This window comes from Podarcis liolepis, assembly GCF_965112155.1.
Source record: "Podarcis liolepis genome assembly, chromosome: 2".
Lineage (NCBI taxonomy): Eukaryota > Metazoa > Chordata > Lepidosauria > Squamata > Lacertidae > Podarcis > Podarcis liolepis.
The window spans coordinates 44,596,808-44,613,206 of record NC_139555.1 but is presented as its reverse complement, the minus strand read 5'-3'; the positions used below and the strand labels follow the sequence as shown (position 1 = coordinate 44,613,206).

Here is a 16,399-nt window from a genome sequence, read left to right as displayed (position 1 = left end):
TGCTTCCCTTTCGGACGTGTACATTTCCCGCCCCCCTTGTAAAAACCCATCATGCTGCTATTGGCATGATGATTATCGTATGATAAACTCATTTCTTGGTTCGCTGCAATTTGTGATGGCAAACCTAAATTCATGATAGCATAGTGGTTTCATTTAACTATAGTTGCACATGGCAGTTACGTATGACTTGAGAAACCTGTTTGTGGAATGATTGCTCTGAGTTCTGCGTACATCCTTTGCATAGACTGATGGCAGGATTCCTCAAGGGCCTCTTCCGATGAAGCTCCCGCCTATTAATTGTTGAAGTGTATGAGAGCCTTGGATCTGTGTGCATGTTCCTAGCCCCTGTCAACTCTACTGCCAATGTTAACCAAATGGTTGGCAAGGTACCGTAATGTAGAATTTCACACTGGGCAGCCAACTCATTACGGAAGGTGATTATATATGTAGGGTTAGGGGAGACTGTTCAAATATTGGTGGGATCAGCTGGCATAGGTCTTGCTGTCTATATGCAATGTGCCCTTTGTCATGACAGGAAGTCAGAACAGCGTATATTTTTTACGACAGCTTAAGACACTTAAAGTGGAGCTCAGCTCAGCAACTTGGGAAACATGAATGGGAAGAGCAATGTGTCTCATTTACTGACTACTTTTAGCTTGCCACATGTGCAGAAGGCACTTGGAGTGGCACTTGTTGATCATCCCCTCTGTGTCCCTGAAAATGTAACTCCAGAGGATTTGGGGTTCCCCAAAGTGGGCTTGTGGCAGAGCAGGAAGCAGGGAATACACTACTCTTCTCTTGCCTTCCATTTGCAAGCTGTTTGGCTCTAAGCCCTCTTCTGTGCTATGTCTAAAAAGAGCCCCTGAATGAGCAACTGCTTTCTCGGTGGCTTGTGACAAACTAAATTCAAAGCTGTGTGACTTCTAGAGCGATGGACACTTGGAAGTTGAACATAATTCAGTATCTTGGAACACTCGGCTGTCATGGATTTTAAAATCAGTTACTCTTAATATTGTAATTGTCTACCTTGCAAAGTTGCAAATGCGATTTGAAAGTGTGATGATACATGATGAATTATCACATGCTGGCCATCTTTTATTGCATGCACACAAATATAAAATGCACTGTTTAAAGACTCAGAAATGGGACTCTGAGATATTTTTAACTGAATGAATAGCTACACATAAGAAAATCTAGTGATGTGAAGTATTTATTTTTAAACCACCCATTCTAAAATTAATGCTGAAATGAGTTGCGAATACCATTGTTTGGGGAAGTTTTTAATGTTTAATGCTGTATTGCGTTTTTAATATTCAGTTGGGAGCCACCCAGAGTGGCTGGGGAAATCCAGCTGATGAGCGGGGTATAAATAAATTATTATCATCATCAGAGTGGATACTTGATGTAAAAAGATGGGACCTTCTTTCCAATAGAGAAAATATCACTGCTGACTTTTTCTGGCATAGAAGTTGAAGGCTTCTAGGCAAATGCTAACCAAACTCCTTTTTGGCTTTCAAGTTACTCGTATTGAATTGGTGAAGTCCTAGGAAAAGAAGTTCAAATAATATTTTCATCCTCGGTTGCTTTATAATGCCAGGCAGTAGAGATAGTAGATCCAAATTAAATAAAGTGTGCCTTAAACCTTAGTCTTTTTGGCTCAGTTGGCCTCAAATTCTGAATAAATTTGTCTCGGTGCCCTTCTGCAGACTGTTTTTCTATTGTACTCATTAGGAAGCTTCCCTTTGGCTGGATGGTGTCTAGACAGTGAGAGCCAGACAAAGGTACTTATTTCTTGTCTGAAATTCAGTGCCATTTCCAAGGAAGGGTAAATTGGTGTGGGTGGGAGGAGGGGTAGCAGCTGTGTAAAGGTGCAGCAGAGCAAACATCTGTGCTTAAGTTTGGGGGGATGAAAGTTCAACCCCTGATTTCAGATGGAAATGTGGCATCATCTCCCATCAGTCAGCAAGCAGGAGCCTTAAAGGATTTGTGCATTGTGAGCTCTGACTTTGGAACACATGCTCGGGCCTGGTTGCTAAGTGACTGTGCAAGATCAAGCCCCAACACATGGCTTCCCTGTAATGGAGAGCGCAGCATTTGAACATGTGTTCTCTTGTTTTTTCCTCCCTGAGAGCTTAAAGAACAGTAGAATATTGTTGCCTGATCCTTCTAACTAATGAGCTTATCTCTTGTTCAAGGAATTGTGTTTGCCATTTGGGAAGAAACAAGCCAAATAAATTCAGCACATGCAAAATGCAAACATTTGTGAGTGCTCCAAGAAGCCAGGAGCCCAGTAACAAAAATATGAAGTTGTCCTTGCAGTAATTAAAGGAGGTTTTACATCACATGGAAGGCTGGATCATAGGGTATCAACATACTACTTTTTTCTTGGGGTTGCAACCATTACCCAGTGTGGAAATGTCCCCTGTTTGGTGGTGTTGCCCTGGATAGCAACACTGAGAGTTGCTTTGTATGTCATAGAATTATAAATAATATCTTCTTTAACACATTATAAAAAATAAGACACGTAATGCTATCAGGTGAAAGTGGCAATTAGCCCTACGCTATGCACTGTTGGAAAGTTTAAAATTCTAGCAAAGTAGGAACATAGGAATATTTAGACCCATTCTGCCTATTGCACTTGTTTCCAATCAATAAACAAATGCAGAAATAAACAAAGTTCTTAAGTTCGTTACTTTATATTGGGGTTTTTTATTGCTCACTTTTCAATTATCAGTAAGGCCACAATTATTCCTCCTCCAACGGCTTCTTAGACCAGTCTCTTGCTGATTCTTTTGAAAGTTTCATCGCCAATTGTAGAAATCTGCAGTAAAGGATAAAGCAAACATTGCTAATGAAGCTGGAAGTTGGGATTGAAAATATAGCTGTTAACATCCTGGAATGCTTTGCGAATTCCCTTCTTTACAGTTGCTAATGATTCAGGAGTACTGTGCCATGAATTTAAGGGAGGAGGGGAGACACAAAAGAGGAAACTTCCAATTCACAATTTTAAAAAAATCATTAATGTAGCCCAAAGAGATTTTTTCTTCTTCTAGAGGGCACTATTGAACAACAATTTCAACCTAGTGTGTCTCTGCAACACTGCTTGCAAAGTACTGTGTTTCCTCCCCCCCTGTTAAACTTTCAAATGCTTCATAGTAGTGAGTTAGTTTTAGAATTATTTTGTATTTTGAATTGATCAATTCACGTACCCAGTACGTGGGTATTGGTGGCCATTAAAATAATCATGCCTTCCGTCCATTCTTCTGCTAACATTTTGCTTTAAGGCTGTAAACACCATTTTACAAAATTGGGGGGGAGGGCATCACACATTTGATCTTCAAGGAAAGTTTTTAGGAAATTACCTCAACTAGTTTTCCCCCAGCAATCTCTGCTGTATGATGATAATTAGGGAAGTCAGCAACCACTTTTCCACCTTCCATTTTAACAGTTGTCTGCAACAGATTTACATACATTAGTTGCCGCCTTGGCTGAATACAATTAAGGATTTCATTTCAATAAAGTGTTGCTGGTGTGCCAATGTAGCCACACCACTTTGAATCCCAGCTAGTCCTTTGAAAGCAGTAGCTACAATCATTTACCTTGAATTTTTTACCACCCATTGTCTCCATTTCGGATTCCTTGCCAATAACAAACTTATTAGTCATGGAATGCCCGCTTGGGTAAATCTGGGACCAGGTGAATTCATCTCCATTCTGTACCACTTCAGTAACAATCTTGAAATTTTTCCCTTTTTCAATTGTGTCGGCAGGAAAACCTAGCCCAATGAAAAGACAACGTTAATGTAAACCACCTCCAATGTATTTGTTTAAAAGCATTTCTAAACTGCTGTGGTATACAGATTTTCTAAGAGGCGTACAAAAATACAAACACAAAAAGAGTGATATAAAAACCAAAAGATTAATAAAAGAATGCAGGAATCTGAGTTGCAATGTCATTCTATCAAGCAGAATACCACTGCATGGCAATCTGCCATAATGCAGTGGTTTTTATTCTGCTTGCCAAATAATGCTGTGTAACTCTGAAAGACTGCAGAGTTTCACCAGGAGATCCCAACTGAAGATGCCATCAGTGAGGCTCTCTTTTCTGAAACCAGCAGCTGACAATCCAAGCAATTCTCTAAGTCAGCTTTCCATAACCTGGTACCCTCCAAATGATTTGGATTGCATCTCCCATTGCCTCTGACTACTGGCTGTGCCACCAGGAGAACTGATGGAAGCTGAAATCCAAAACAACTGCAGGGCAGCCAGTTGGGGAATACTGATCTGAGTGCAGCAAACGAAAAGTCTTAATAGATACATACCCATGCGCTTCATAAAACTCTCATAGTTTTCCTCACTTTCCACTTCGTATTTGCCGGAGAAAGCCATGCTGTAGTCTGTGGCACAGGAAGGAGGCTTGCAGAGGAGGGTGTTTGTGGTTTGGCTTGGTAGGTTCGGGGACTGAAAACCCCTGCCTTATAAAGCTTTCTTAGCTCAGGTTATCCACCCTAAATGCATTGCACTTCTCCATCATACCATCTAATGAGGAAGTTTGTTTTTTTACAACAGGAGGGTAATTTTGTATGAATCACTTAACACTGGTGTCATTGACCCTTACGAAAGGCCCTATTCCAATTCTGGCATGTCTCTTTTTACCAAAGACTTTTCCCAAAGTTCAGGGTGATAGATAGATGAAATAGATATAGATATAGCTATAGATATAGATTATAGATATAGATGATATAGATATAGATATAGATATAGATATAGATATAGATATAGATATAGATATATTGTTACCCTACAAAGGGGGTCTGGTAATATACCGATCCACTTTAGCCAAATAAAGACAGCCGAGTCGTGGAAAAGGTTCATATTTGTTGCAGGCTGCAGCAAGAATAAATGATCCAGAGGAGTTTTCCAAATTCTGGACCCCAAAGACAACATTCAAGACACTTGTATAACAATTACGTGCGTGATCACCTCATACACGATCCTTTCCAGCAATATGATGGGATAACTGAATGCATGGACAGCTTGTGGGCCCCTGAAACCTATTTCATTGGTCAGAACAGCCTGCTCCTAATTGCTATGGCAACAGGTATCTTTAAGCAAAGTTCATACAAAATGTTGCTTTTTTTGCTATCTGCTACATGAAGACTTGTCTGGGTCAGGAAAATTTATTGTTCTCCTGGCTTTGATGCCAGCCCTCTGTCTGCTGCTGAAGGCCAGCGAGCTCTTGGCATGCTTTACTAACCTGATAAGATGAAGCGAGAGGCCCATGGTGGGTGCTATCCCAACAAAAGACAAGAATGCAGCTTCTTTCATAGGTGTGTGGGGGGGTGTCTCTATAGGCCTCTATAGGAAGGTGGGAAACAATCTCCCCTCCCCGCCATAGCTGAATTCCTTTTAGTGAAAGTGGTTGAGGCCCAAGATGCCCAATGAAGAGGACCAAAACACACCCACACACAAATGCATTACACACATACTCATTTTCAATATCCCTCTCTCCCCTTGCACTTCTCAATTTGGCTTTTTCACTGTGGAAAAGGACACAAAGTGAGCTGGCCATACAGGAAGATTAAACTCCCACTTCCAAGAGCTGACAGAGGAGGTGAATGAACTCGAAGCGTGCTCTTTCCCAGTTTGTGCTGAACTTGCAACCTTGCTTTTCTAGCAATAATGCCAACGGCCTTGAAAAACTTCATCTCATCCAGCAGGTGAAGAAAAGCTACAGAACTGCAGGGAACCAGGTGGCGGTGCATCTGGGCTCTCATGTTTATGTATGGCTCGACTCGCTCTGCAGAAATCGTATTACAGCATTCCACTTCTCCATCATTCCATGTACAGAAGCCATGGCAACTGAATCTTATTTCAATGCAGGCACTGGGAAAGTATCCTGTACCGCACCTGAAGGCAAGAGATTAGTTAGGAGGCTGCAGGTCAGTTTGTATTACACAACTCTGCTTTTCCACCAAACAGTACAGTCAAGAGCTGCTGCTTCTACAGTTGCTGCCCAAGATGGCGGCTTCCTTCTGACTAATGGTAGGGTTGGCCTTTTCTACCAGCACTGGTCTTCACACTGAGAAGCCTCTGATAATTTCAAACCTAGGAACCCCAGTGTTCCTCAGGTCACAGTCTGAAAGCCACTGCCTCATAGCGCCATTTGCCTGACTTCTAAATTTCAGTTCAGATGTGTGAAAGACTTGTGCAACTAGCTACCAGCTCAAAATAGTCAGAAGGAGTCTTCAAAATATGCTGTTATAACTCCATGAGAAAAGAATGTAGACTTCTTTGGTTTTCATTAATCATCCTTAATGAGAACATGGAACATTTCATATACAGTGGTACCTCGGGTTAAGAACTTAATTCATTCTTAACCTGAAACTGTCCTTAACCTGAAGCACCACTTTTGCTAATGGGGCCACCTGCTGCCACTACGCAGCCGCTGCACAATTTCTGTTCTCATCCTGAAGCAATGTTCTTAACCCGAGGTAATATTTCTGGGTTAGCGGAGTCTGTAACCTGAAGCGTATGTAACCTGAGGTACCACTGTAGTTGTTAAAGATTAACAGAAGTGGAAAAGGGTTGAGTAAGGTTCTTTTCACTAAAGGGCTGTACATTCTTGTTCTGTCATAAATAAGAAATGGCAGTTATCTCTCCTCCTCTTTGTTATCAAGGTTATTATTTTATGACTTGATTATCTCTTTACACTTTTATTTTCTCATGCATATAGATGCGAATTTAATCTCCACTGTAATCTTACCCATATTCAACTATTTATGAGAGAAGGCTTTAGGATTCTCAGGGAGTTTTTGCCATCTTTAGAAGGACAGATAATTTATGGCAAGAAAATAGTCTATTTGTTCAACATATAGCTGGGTAACATCTGCTAATTGAAGCAGCCTTGAAAGGTAGGGGGAATAGGCAAAAGAATTGTGTGTGAAACTTAACCACCTTGATAGATGGTATTGGAAAGATACTCTGGAGTCTTTTTGAAGACACTGATTCCTTCTGCTTCAACTTTCAAGGCTGCCTAGCTGGCTCAGTCTTTTCCCTGCGGCCTTCGAGTGCAGGCATGGATGTTTTCATGTGGCTTATGTTTTCAAATTGAATCAAAGCTGTTTTGGGGGAAAACACATCAAAATGCAGTACTTCTTAAGATTAATGTGGCTAACGCAGATTAGGGCTAATGCCATGTCTGCACAGAGTCACAAACTGGCAGTGGAAGTGCACTCGGCGCAGAGCAAATGGGTGTAGCTCTGTAAAACTGTTTTCCACCACTATGCTCATATAGATTTTTAGGTCACTCAATACTTTTCAATATGAGCAATACTGTGCTCATATAGATTTTTATTTCGCTCAATACGCTCAATACCGTACCACAGTATCATTTTAAGAACTACTGTACAAGACTCTCTGCCATTTTATTCTATCTTCAGAGGGCCTTCTTTGCAGTTTGTGCCCCAGCCCCCTAACCACTGGTGTGCACAGACAGCAGGTGACTTAGATACACATCCAACTCTATTGGTATGCAAATGCCTTTCTAGGCCTGGCTCAGAATATTCCACACAGTGTTTTGCCTTCCACTTGTCCACTGTAGACCTGGCTGATGGGAGATGTAGCAGGCTGATCTCAGTCACTCTGACACTCGCACCCAGGAGCTCCCTCTTGCACAAAGCCTGGCCGCTTACTGACCTATCTCTAACCTACTACAGTGGTACCTCGGGTTAAGTACTTAATTCGTTCCGGAGGTCTGTACTTAACCTGAAACTGTTCTTAACCTGAAGCACCAATTTAGGTAATGGGGCCTTCTACTGCCGCCGCGCTGCCAGAGCACGATTTCTGTTCTCATCCTGAAGCAAAGTTCTTAACCTGAAGCACTATTTCTGGGTTAGCGGAGTCTGTAACCTGAAGCGTATGTGTTAAGTTGTAGGTGAACATATCAGACGACACAGCGATTCTTCAAACAGCTCTTGTTTATTCACAGGCCAGGACAGAACTGAACTGGAGGGTTCAGTCAGCCTGCTTATATAGAGCTCCAGTACAATGTAACTGTAACAATTTTCTAAAACTATCCAATCACTGAACGTCACTTTTGATCCCTTATTTGCATAGCTATCTACAGTATCCCCCTGCTGACCCAGGGTGAGAACTTCAGTACATAACAGCATGTAACCTGAAGCGTCTGTAACCCAAGGTACCACTGTATTTCTAGAAAAGGTTGTTGAATGAGCACTCACTCTGCATCTTCAGGCGCATCTGGATTCTGTCAGCTTTCTAAGCCCTGTCCAGGCATTTTCAATTTAGAGTAAACCAAACACATGAAAGGGGCAGGGGAGCAAGTGCACTAGCTCTGTTGCCATTCCTGTCACCATCCAAGACTTAAATTGTAATGCCTGAAGAAGACTGATGTCCTTTCCAATCAAGCTTTCACTCAGTGTACGGCACTGACATTGCAATTGGCCTCAGTCGCTGCTCTTTGCCAAGAAGTTGACAAAGGAAGTTGTACTCTGTTGTCCCTACTAGATTTTGCAGGAGTCATTGACAGCATTGACCATAAAGCGCTAGCGTCACATGTGTAGCGACTGATGTTCCTGGGTGAGCCTTTGAGAAGTTTTTACAGGGAATCCCAGAAGATAGCTAATGTGAGTTTGCTCAGTGTTCTCCCTCCACAATCACCCTGGCAAGGACTTCTCTGTGGTATTTTGCAGGATTCCACCACCATTCCTCTCTTGATAACTTATAATTGCTGTAAGGCAAAACAGTACTAGTGGAGGAACCAATGATCCTTTCACGTGGCCTCTTATGGTGGGCTCTTAGTGCTGTACATGCACACAAGTTTTGCTCAGCATATGCACAACGTCAACCTCATCAAAATATTATTTTTCCTTTCAATTTGGATTTGGTGTTTCTGCAGAAAGTGTGATACGTTAGAAAAGCAAACATTCAAATGGTAAATCCAGATTGGGGGTGGGAGGGAGATGTCAAGTGGACACTGTGCAAAACCTGTATGAGTGAGCGGTATTGAATCCACCAGGAGATGCTGTGTGGAAGCACTCCAAGACGCAGAGCTAGCAGAGACAACAGCTGAAAGCTGCTTATTCATCCTGCTTCATCCTCAGATTACCAAAGTGTCCAGATGTTTTCCATATGGCTTTCTGCAAATGGCATTCAACATCCTTCTGATGAGGCAAAGATACGTCACAGAAAGCTAATATGAATCCTAAAACAAACAGTTTTGTAGAGCTTAAAAGTGCTACCACATAAATGACATGGATGCTCTATTCCACAACAATACTGCGCTCAGGATGCAATCTTAGCTACACATACCTGCGAGTAAGTCCCATTGAACTTAAAGGGGCTGGCTTGTGAGTAGACACATATACAGTGGTACCTCAGGTTACGTACTTAATTCGTTCCGGAGGTCCGTTCTTAAACTGAAACTGTTCTTAACCTGAAGCACCACTTTAGCTAATGGGGCCTCCTGCTGCCACTGTGCCGCCGGAGCCCGATTTCTGTTCTTATCCTGAAGCAAAGTTCTTAACCTGAAGCACTATTTCTGGGTTAGCGGAGTGTGTAACCTGAAGCATATGTAACCCGAGGTACCACTGTATAGGAGTGTGCTATTAATAGAATAACAGAGGAGTACTCTAAGTACTGAGTTGTTGTTGTATCTTGTCTACCCTGTTTCATCTTATGAGCAAGCAGGAGAAACAGGAACACAACTCAGAAACCCAAGTCACAGGTACCTGCTGTTCTAACCCCACAGGTGTTTTTATTTCATAGATACAGCTCCATGTCCATTTCAAGTCCATTGTATGGTTTAGTATCTTTCAGAAGTGAAATGTCACTTCCAACTATGATGCAATGCAGGTTTTGAGGATGCTGTCTCCCCCAGCCCACTTTATTGCACCATCTTTAAGGATGGCAATTACATGTAGATAGCGAAGCCTTTCTAAGACAAACCTTGATTGCTGCTTTGGGGTTAGTTACTCTGCCTATAAAAGCTTCTGTTGTTCCCCCTCTAGTTTGGATTGCACTTCCCAAAGACACTTCCTCTCCTCCCTTCTGAATGGTTCACTACCCTTAACCCCTGTAATACACTCGAAGGAGGGGTCATCCAGGGCAGACAACTGTCTTAATGGAGCAGACTGGTCTTTTTCTGCCAAGAAAAGCCAGGATAAAAGGAGAACTATGTCAAAACAACAGCAGTTTGCACAGCAGAATAAATATGTGCTTACAGACCTAAATACAATGTGCCAAGTGCTAAAACACTCAGGTGAATTATTACTCTCAGTAGGTGAAAATGTAATTTTACAAAGCCCATGTTGCTTTTTCTTCCTCTAGTTGAACAATGCTTGTTTTCCCTCCTGCTAATGGATATCTATCTGTTTCAAGGAACTGTGTGTTTGCACATATTTTACAAGCATGGATGCATGTCGTAAATCCCTATGCAATGATGCCATTTCATGTTCCTTTCTCTGTTACCAGTTCTTATTTTATGTAGCTCTACTGCCCAACCTACTCTTTACAGTGACATCTGTTTGAGAAAAGGAAATGCTTCTTCACACTACATGGTGACAGCAGTGTTTGGTGCATTAACATGCAAGAATGCTGTTGCAGTCAATCAGCATTCGTTGCTCTTTGATGTCGTAGTTTATTTGTTAGAGCAGCTCCTGGTGGAACTTTGTTTAGACTGGCAAGAACCCCAAGAGAAAGGTATGGCTCCCTTTAACATTAGTTCAGTATATGTTGATTGATCATAGAATCATAACATTGCAGTGCTGGAAGGGAACTCAAGATTCAACCCCCTGCAATGTGGTGTTATCAATTGTGGGAGGGAAAAAGAAGAAGAAGTAGTAGAAGTGGAAGGAAGGACTGCCCTAAATCCTAAAAATTAATAAATGCTACGTTTTAGTCCAGTTCTCCTATATGTTAAGGTCCCATTGAAACATGATTCTATCTTTGGTGGTATTAGCTGCCCCTCCCAGCTTGGTGTCATCTGCAAATCTGTCCAGCAGACCCTCAATTCCTTCATCCGAGATATTTATAAAGATGTTGAACAACACAAGGCCCAGGACAGAACCCCCCCAGGTCCCAATTGTAACTATTTTCCAGGATGACAGGGAACCGTTTGTAAGCGCTGTTTGGGTTTTTTCAGCAAGTGAACCCAAAGCAGCCTGCTGTGTAAATAAAAGGGTGTAGTATCAGAGCATTTCTGCATGATCTTTTTTGAAAAGAAAGAATTTTTAATTGATGGCCTGCATGTGTTTTGCCCAGATAGTGCCCCTCTCATGGGCCTACTGTATTTTCTGGAAAGTCAAAGCACTATGCTTTGTACTGTGGAAATGCAAAATTTATTTTTAAAAATTCATTTATAGCCTTTATAACAGCTTGTGACACTGGGGAGAAGTTAACCTTTCTGCAAAATCCCAGTCAGACATATATTTGCTCCAACAGCTGTGCCATTTTGAGAATTTAAATGAGACATGGATGGTGGGAACTGGGAAACCTTACTTGGAAAGCTAGGTTTTGTGTTGTAGCTGTTCAGCCTACAAATCACTAATATAAATGACAACAGCTATACTCAAAATAAAAAAAATTCTTCCAGTAGCACCTTAAAGACCAACTAAGTTACTTCTTGGTATGAGCTTTCGTGTGCATGCACACTTCTTCAGATACACTCAGATACACTTCTTCTTCAGATACACTTCTTCTGTGTATCTGAAGAAGTGTGCATGCACACGAAAGCTCATACCAAGAAGTAACTTAGTTGGTCTTTAAGGTGCTACTGGAAGGAATTTTTTTATTTTGACTATGGCAGACCAACACGGCTACCTATCCGTAACAGCTATACTGTATCTCTATTTCCAGTAGAGGGCATAGTGGTATACCGTATTTACTAGAGTCTAATGCGCCATCAAATCTAATGCACACATCAGTTTTCAGAACCTTGAAACCAAAAAAAGTATTTGCTGGCAAATGTAAACGTGCCATCAAATCTAATGCACACCTTAATTTTCGCAACGTAATTTGACCAAAAAAAGGTGAGCATTAGAGTTGAGTAAATATGGTTATAGACGAAGTTTTTCTTTTTCTTTTTTGGGATTTTAAAAAAAGTTTAATCACTCTCATTTATTAAGTTAAAAAACACCAATTGAAACCAATGATCAGACATTTCATCAAGGATGACGCATTTCCTCCATCACAAACTCAAATTTGGTAGCAATTTTTTAAAAGGATCTTGACTTTCTTTTTTTTTAAAGGGAGTTAGGGAATTGCAAGATGTGGAAGAAAGACACTGTTATAAGAATTCAAAGGTCTCAAATATAAATTAAATGTTCATAAATGTACAAAGCAAACACATACATAAGTACCGTATTTTTTGCACCATAACACTCACTTTTTTCCTCCTAGAAAGTAAGGGGAAATGTCTGTGCGTGTTATGGAGCGAATGCCTGTGGGTAGCGGGGGGGATCTGCTGCAGTCATGAGCAGAGGATCCATGGTTCCCCTTCCTTCCCTCCTCCGTGGTTACAAAGCATGGATCCACATGGATCCTCAGAATTTTTGCATTGGGCTACTCCAAACTCACTGTCAGATCACATGTCTGTGGCCACAGCATGAACCACAAAAATCATATATCCACTATTTCGTTTAGAATATTTTTTTTCTTGTTTTCCTCCTCTAAAAACTACGTGCGTGTTATGGTCGGGTGCGTGTTATACAGCGAAAAATACGGTATATAAACCAGGTGTCTGAAATAGTGTGGGAGAGCAAGCCTGAAACCATTTTGACTCTCGCAAATTGACCTAAAATATTTCTCTGCAAAGAAGAAGGAAATGGGAAAGCCTTCCCATTGTCTTGTTTCTTGCAAATCCTGTCTTAAGGACATATTTGTGTATGAATAGGGTGACCCTGCAACCTGGATTCAGGAACTAAAGTATTAACCAACCCACACACCCACACACAAAATGCCCAGACTGCCCAGGTATTGAAATCAGTGACCATTGTCAGGTATCCTGGCAGGCAGGATTTCTGCTCAAGACCGCCTCCTTCTGTTATGTATGTATGATGTTTTAAGGAGTGGTCTTGGGCTACAGGGTGGGCAATTTCAAAAGTCTAGGTGAGGGCTTGCGGACCATTGTTCAGGGTCCTCCCTCCTGTGTGTGGGGAGTGGGGACTGTGTTGCAACAGTTCCTTGAATAAAGATCAGGCTTACTAGCTGCTTTGCTTCTCAATATACTCTGGTTGGCCTCTGTTTTCTCCTACCGATAGGGAACCCACTTAAGGACTCTATATGGGCTCCGGAATACCCCATAAAGGGAAAGGGAGCAGTTTTTCTTATAACAATATATAAGTACAGTATATAGTGGTGGCTGGTGCCCATTGGGACTGGTGGAGCAGTGGGCAGCAAGTCTAACGGTAGGTGGAGCCAAAGCCAATGACAAGCAGAGCCAAGCAATTCTGGATTTTGGCTCCATCTTCCTGCCTGCTGAGGACTAAGGAGGAGGAAAGTGAGAAGCAGTGCCATCCCCTTGACTGGTTGTAAGTAGGAAATAATGTAGGCAGACAGATGCTGGCTGAGGGCACACTGAGGTTGGTGGGGCAGCAGCCCATCAATATTCTCTGGTTGGCTTATGTTATATTCTCCTACTGATAGGAGACCCACTTAAGGACTCTTGGGGTAAGGGGAAAGGAGCAGTTTTTTCTTATAACAACACATTCAGAGTGGGCCAAAGACCCCCAAGAGATCCCACTCTGACATTTGGTAGATCTGCTCTCTCTCCTAGGGTTTCTTGCTAGCCTAAGAGGGGGAATGAGGTGCAGGGGTGGCAGCCCCAGCACAGGGAGAGAAGGTGCATCTGAGGATGGGCTGGGCGTGTCAGGGGACCACGGTGATCCAGCCGAGGATGAGGAGGGAACCACCATAGGGCACTGCCCTGTTCAGGACCGGGTCCCCTGTCACCGCGTGGTAATACAGGGTGCCAGAGATCAGCCACAGGGACAGGTTGCTGCCAGCCATCATGGGATAGCGCCAGTGGGGCACAGCCAAGAGTGCCAGTCTGTGGAGGAAGTGGTATTTGTTGGCCATCTCATTAAGAAGTCATCTCAGTCACTTTGACAGAAACCATGAGGCCATGGCGCTGTGGTCTAAACCACTGAGCCTCTCGGGCTTGCCGATCAGGAGGTCGGCGGTTCGAATCCCCACGAGGGGGTGAGCTCCCATTGCTTGGTCCTAGCTCCTGCCCACCTAGCAGTTCGAAAGCATGTCAAAGTGCAAGTAGATAAATAGGTACCGCTCCGGCAGGAAGGTAAACGGCATTTTTGTGCGCTGCTCTGGTTTCACCAGAAGCGGCTTAGTCTTGCTGGCCACATGACCCGGAAGCTGTCTGCGGACAAATGCCGGCTCCCTCGGCCTGTAGAGCGAGATGAGTGCCGCAACCCCAGAGTTGTCCGCGACTGGACCTAACAGTCAGGAGTACCTTTACTTTTACCTATGAGGCCAGTAGGTGGTTGCCCCGACTCAGAGCCATTGGAAAAAGACCCTGGCACCTGCTGGGTCCAGCTGCTGCTTGGGAACTGAGGCTCACTGCTGGGTCTAGAAGAAGAACCTTCAAACTGTGAGCCTGATCTTTGCAGTGAAGCGCAACCCCAGCAAGATTTCTCCAGCTAACTGGCCCAACAAGTACCCTGCTAATATCAGCTTTCTTATCAAGATTAATTTTCTGTTTATTTGCCACCATCCAGTGCATTGTTATGGCTGCCACTTAGGGACATCCGCGTTTCGCCCAGATTTAAAGAAAATAAGAAGATAGGGATGGTGCTGTAAGAAATATGTCACGACTACTGTACCAGTGATTTCATGCAGAGGTTAAAAACAGCAATAACAAACACGTGGAAGGCAAAATGGAACCCTGAGATAGCTCCCAGGGCAGTCTCTGTGAGGAGGAAGAGAACCCTCTCACCACTGTACCATAGAGCAGAGGACCATAGAGCCTTACACTGAGTCAAACATCTAGCTCACTATGGTCTAGGCTACCAGTGGCTTTCCAGGGTTTCAGGGAGGGAGTCTCCCCCATACCCGCCCGGAGATGCCATGAATTCGAAGCTTTGGGCACTTGTATGCATTCAAGTGCTCATGTATGCATTCAGCAATTAAAATAAGCGTGTGCTCTGTGAAATGGTGCCACCTGGTGGGAAAGCACAAAAACTGAATGGCAAGCTTTAAACGCAGGCTTTCTTTCCCCCATTCTATCTAAAATTCGAAGTAACCGTTTGGGATCACTGCTTCAGTGTGATTACTCTGGCTTCCTGTACATGCTCTTGGCTCCGAGAACCAATAGTGAACTACAAAGCTGAAGGCCTTTATGTGCATTTTCATACAATTTAGAAGCTTAGGCTGCAGTTCTCCATATAGTAAACCCTACACATAAATGCACTTTAATCAATGACACACACTTGTTATGTGGTGCAGGATTTCAGATGAGACTCAGTCCACACAACAGGCAATTTTAAGAGTACCATGCATAGGGTGGCAGGAGCCTGCATGTCTAGATTGCCATTTTGGCCATGGTTAATGCCCTTTGGTAGATCCCTTGCCTCCAGTCCTAACTAAAAATAGGACACACTTTACTAATTTCTTTTTATGCTTGCTTCATGTCCCCATCTCTCTGATGAAATTAAGTAAATGGTTAGCTAGGATTGGACGGTTCTTTACCCCTGGCCTCAGTTTGGCTCTTGAGACAAATGTCCAGCTTTCTAACTACATTGATCCAGATTGATAAGGACTTAGGAAGATAGATAAGGGCTTATGAAGACATGTGGTGGGGAACTTTTGGCCCTCCAGTTGTTGTTGAATTACAGCTCCCACCATCCCCGGGCCATCGGCCCTACTCGCTAGGGCTGATAGGCTGTAGCTCAGAAACATCTGGAGGGTCAAATGTTCCCCACACCTGCCTTAAGAGATATATGAGCACAGATCTGTGTACCGCAATCTGCCTTTATTTTATTCTTTTTTTAAAAAAAAGGAAGGAAGGAAGGAAGGAAGGAAGGAAGGAAGGAAGGAAGGAAGGAAGGAAGGAAGGAAGGTCTGAATAAACCACAAGAGTTGCAAGTACTGGCTCCTGCTCTCTTGTTATAGGAGCCAGAGAGGATGGCTTCTCCGTGGTATCCAGAGTCGAATAGAAGATGGGTAATTAAATAATAAAAAGGAATGAATGATAATGATGGCGCTATAATGAGTGCCTGGTGAAATGAACAGCTGAAGCTGGCTCTGAGATGAGTTCTTTCTACCCACACAGAGAGGAGTCTGAGCTGGGGTTTGGTAGTGTGGAGGGCAGCCAACGCTGGGAAGCCAGGAAGAGGAGCCTTTTGTGTACAACGTCAGGCTCCCTC

The 16,399-nt window shown here is 43.0% G+C and overlaps 1 protein-coding gene across 1 annotated transcript; it reads right to left on the bottom strand.

The window, feature by feature from the left end:
• Positions 1–2,688: 2,688 nt before the first annotated feature.
• On the bottom strand, positions 2,689–4,665 carry FABP6 (fatty acid binding protein 6). Its single transcript, XM_083483111.1, has 4 exons — positions 4,322–4,665; positions 3,600–3,775; positions 3,363–3,452; positions 2,689–2,821 (listed from the first exon to the last, which is right to left on the bottom strand). Exons 1-4 carry the CDS (start codon positions 4,386–4,388, stop codon positions 2,768–2,770), a joined length of 387 nt encoding a protein of 128 aa, XP_083339237.1. The 5' UTR covers positions 4,389–4,665; the 3' UTR covers positions 2,689–2,767.
• Between the last annotated feature and the right edge of the window lie 11,734 nt (positions 4,666–16,399).

Coding starts and splice junctions, on each gene's coding strand:
- FABP6 (XM_083483111.1), bottom strand. CDS start 4,388: ATGGCTTTCTCCGGCAAATACGAAGTGGAAAGTGAGGAAAACTATGAG. Junction 3,776..4,321: donor GAGTTTTATGAAGCGCATGG/GTATGTATCTAT, acceptor TCATTGGGCTAG/GTTTTCCTGCCGACACAATT. Junction 3,453..3,599: donor TGGGTGGTAAAAAATTCAAG/GTAAATGATTGT, acceptor AATCTGTTGCAG/ACAACTGTTAAAATGGAAGG.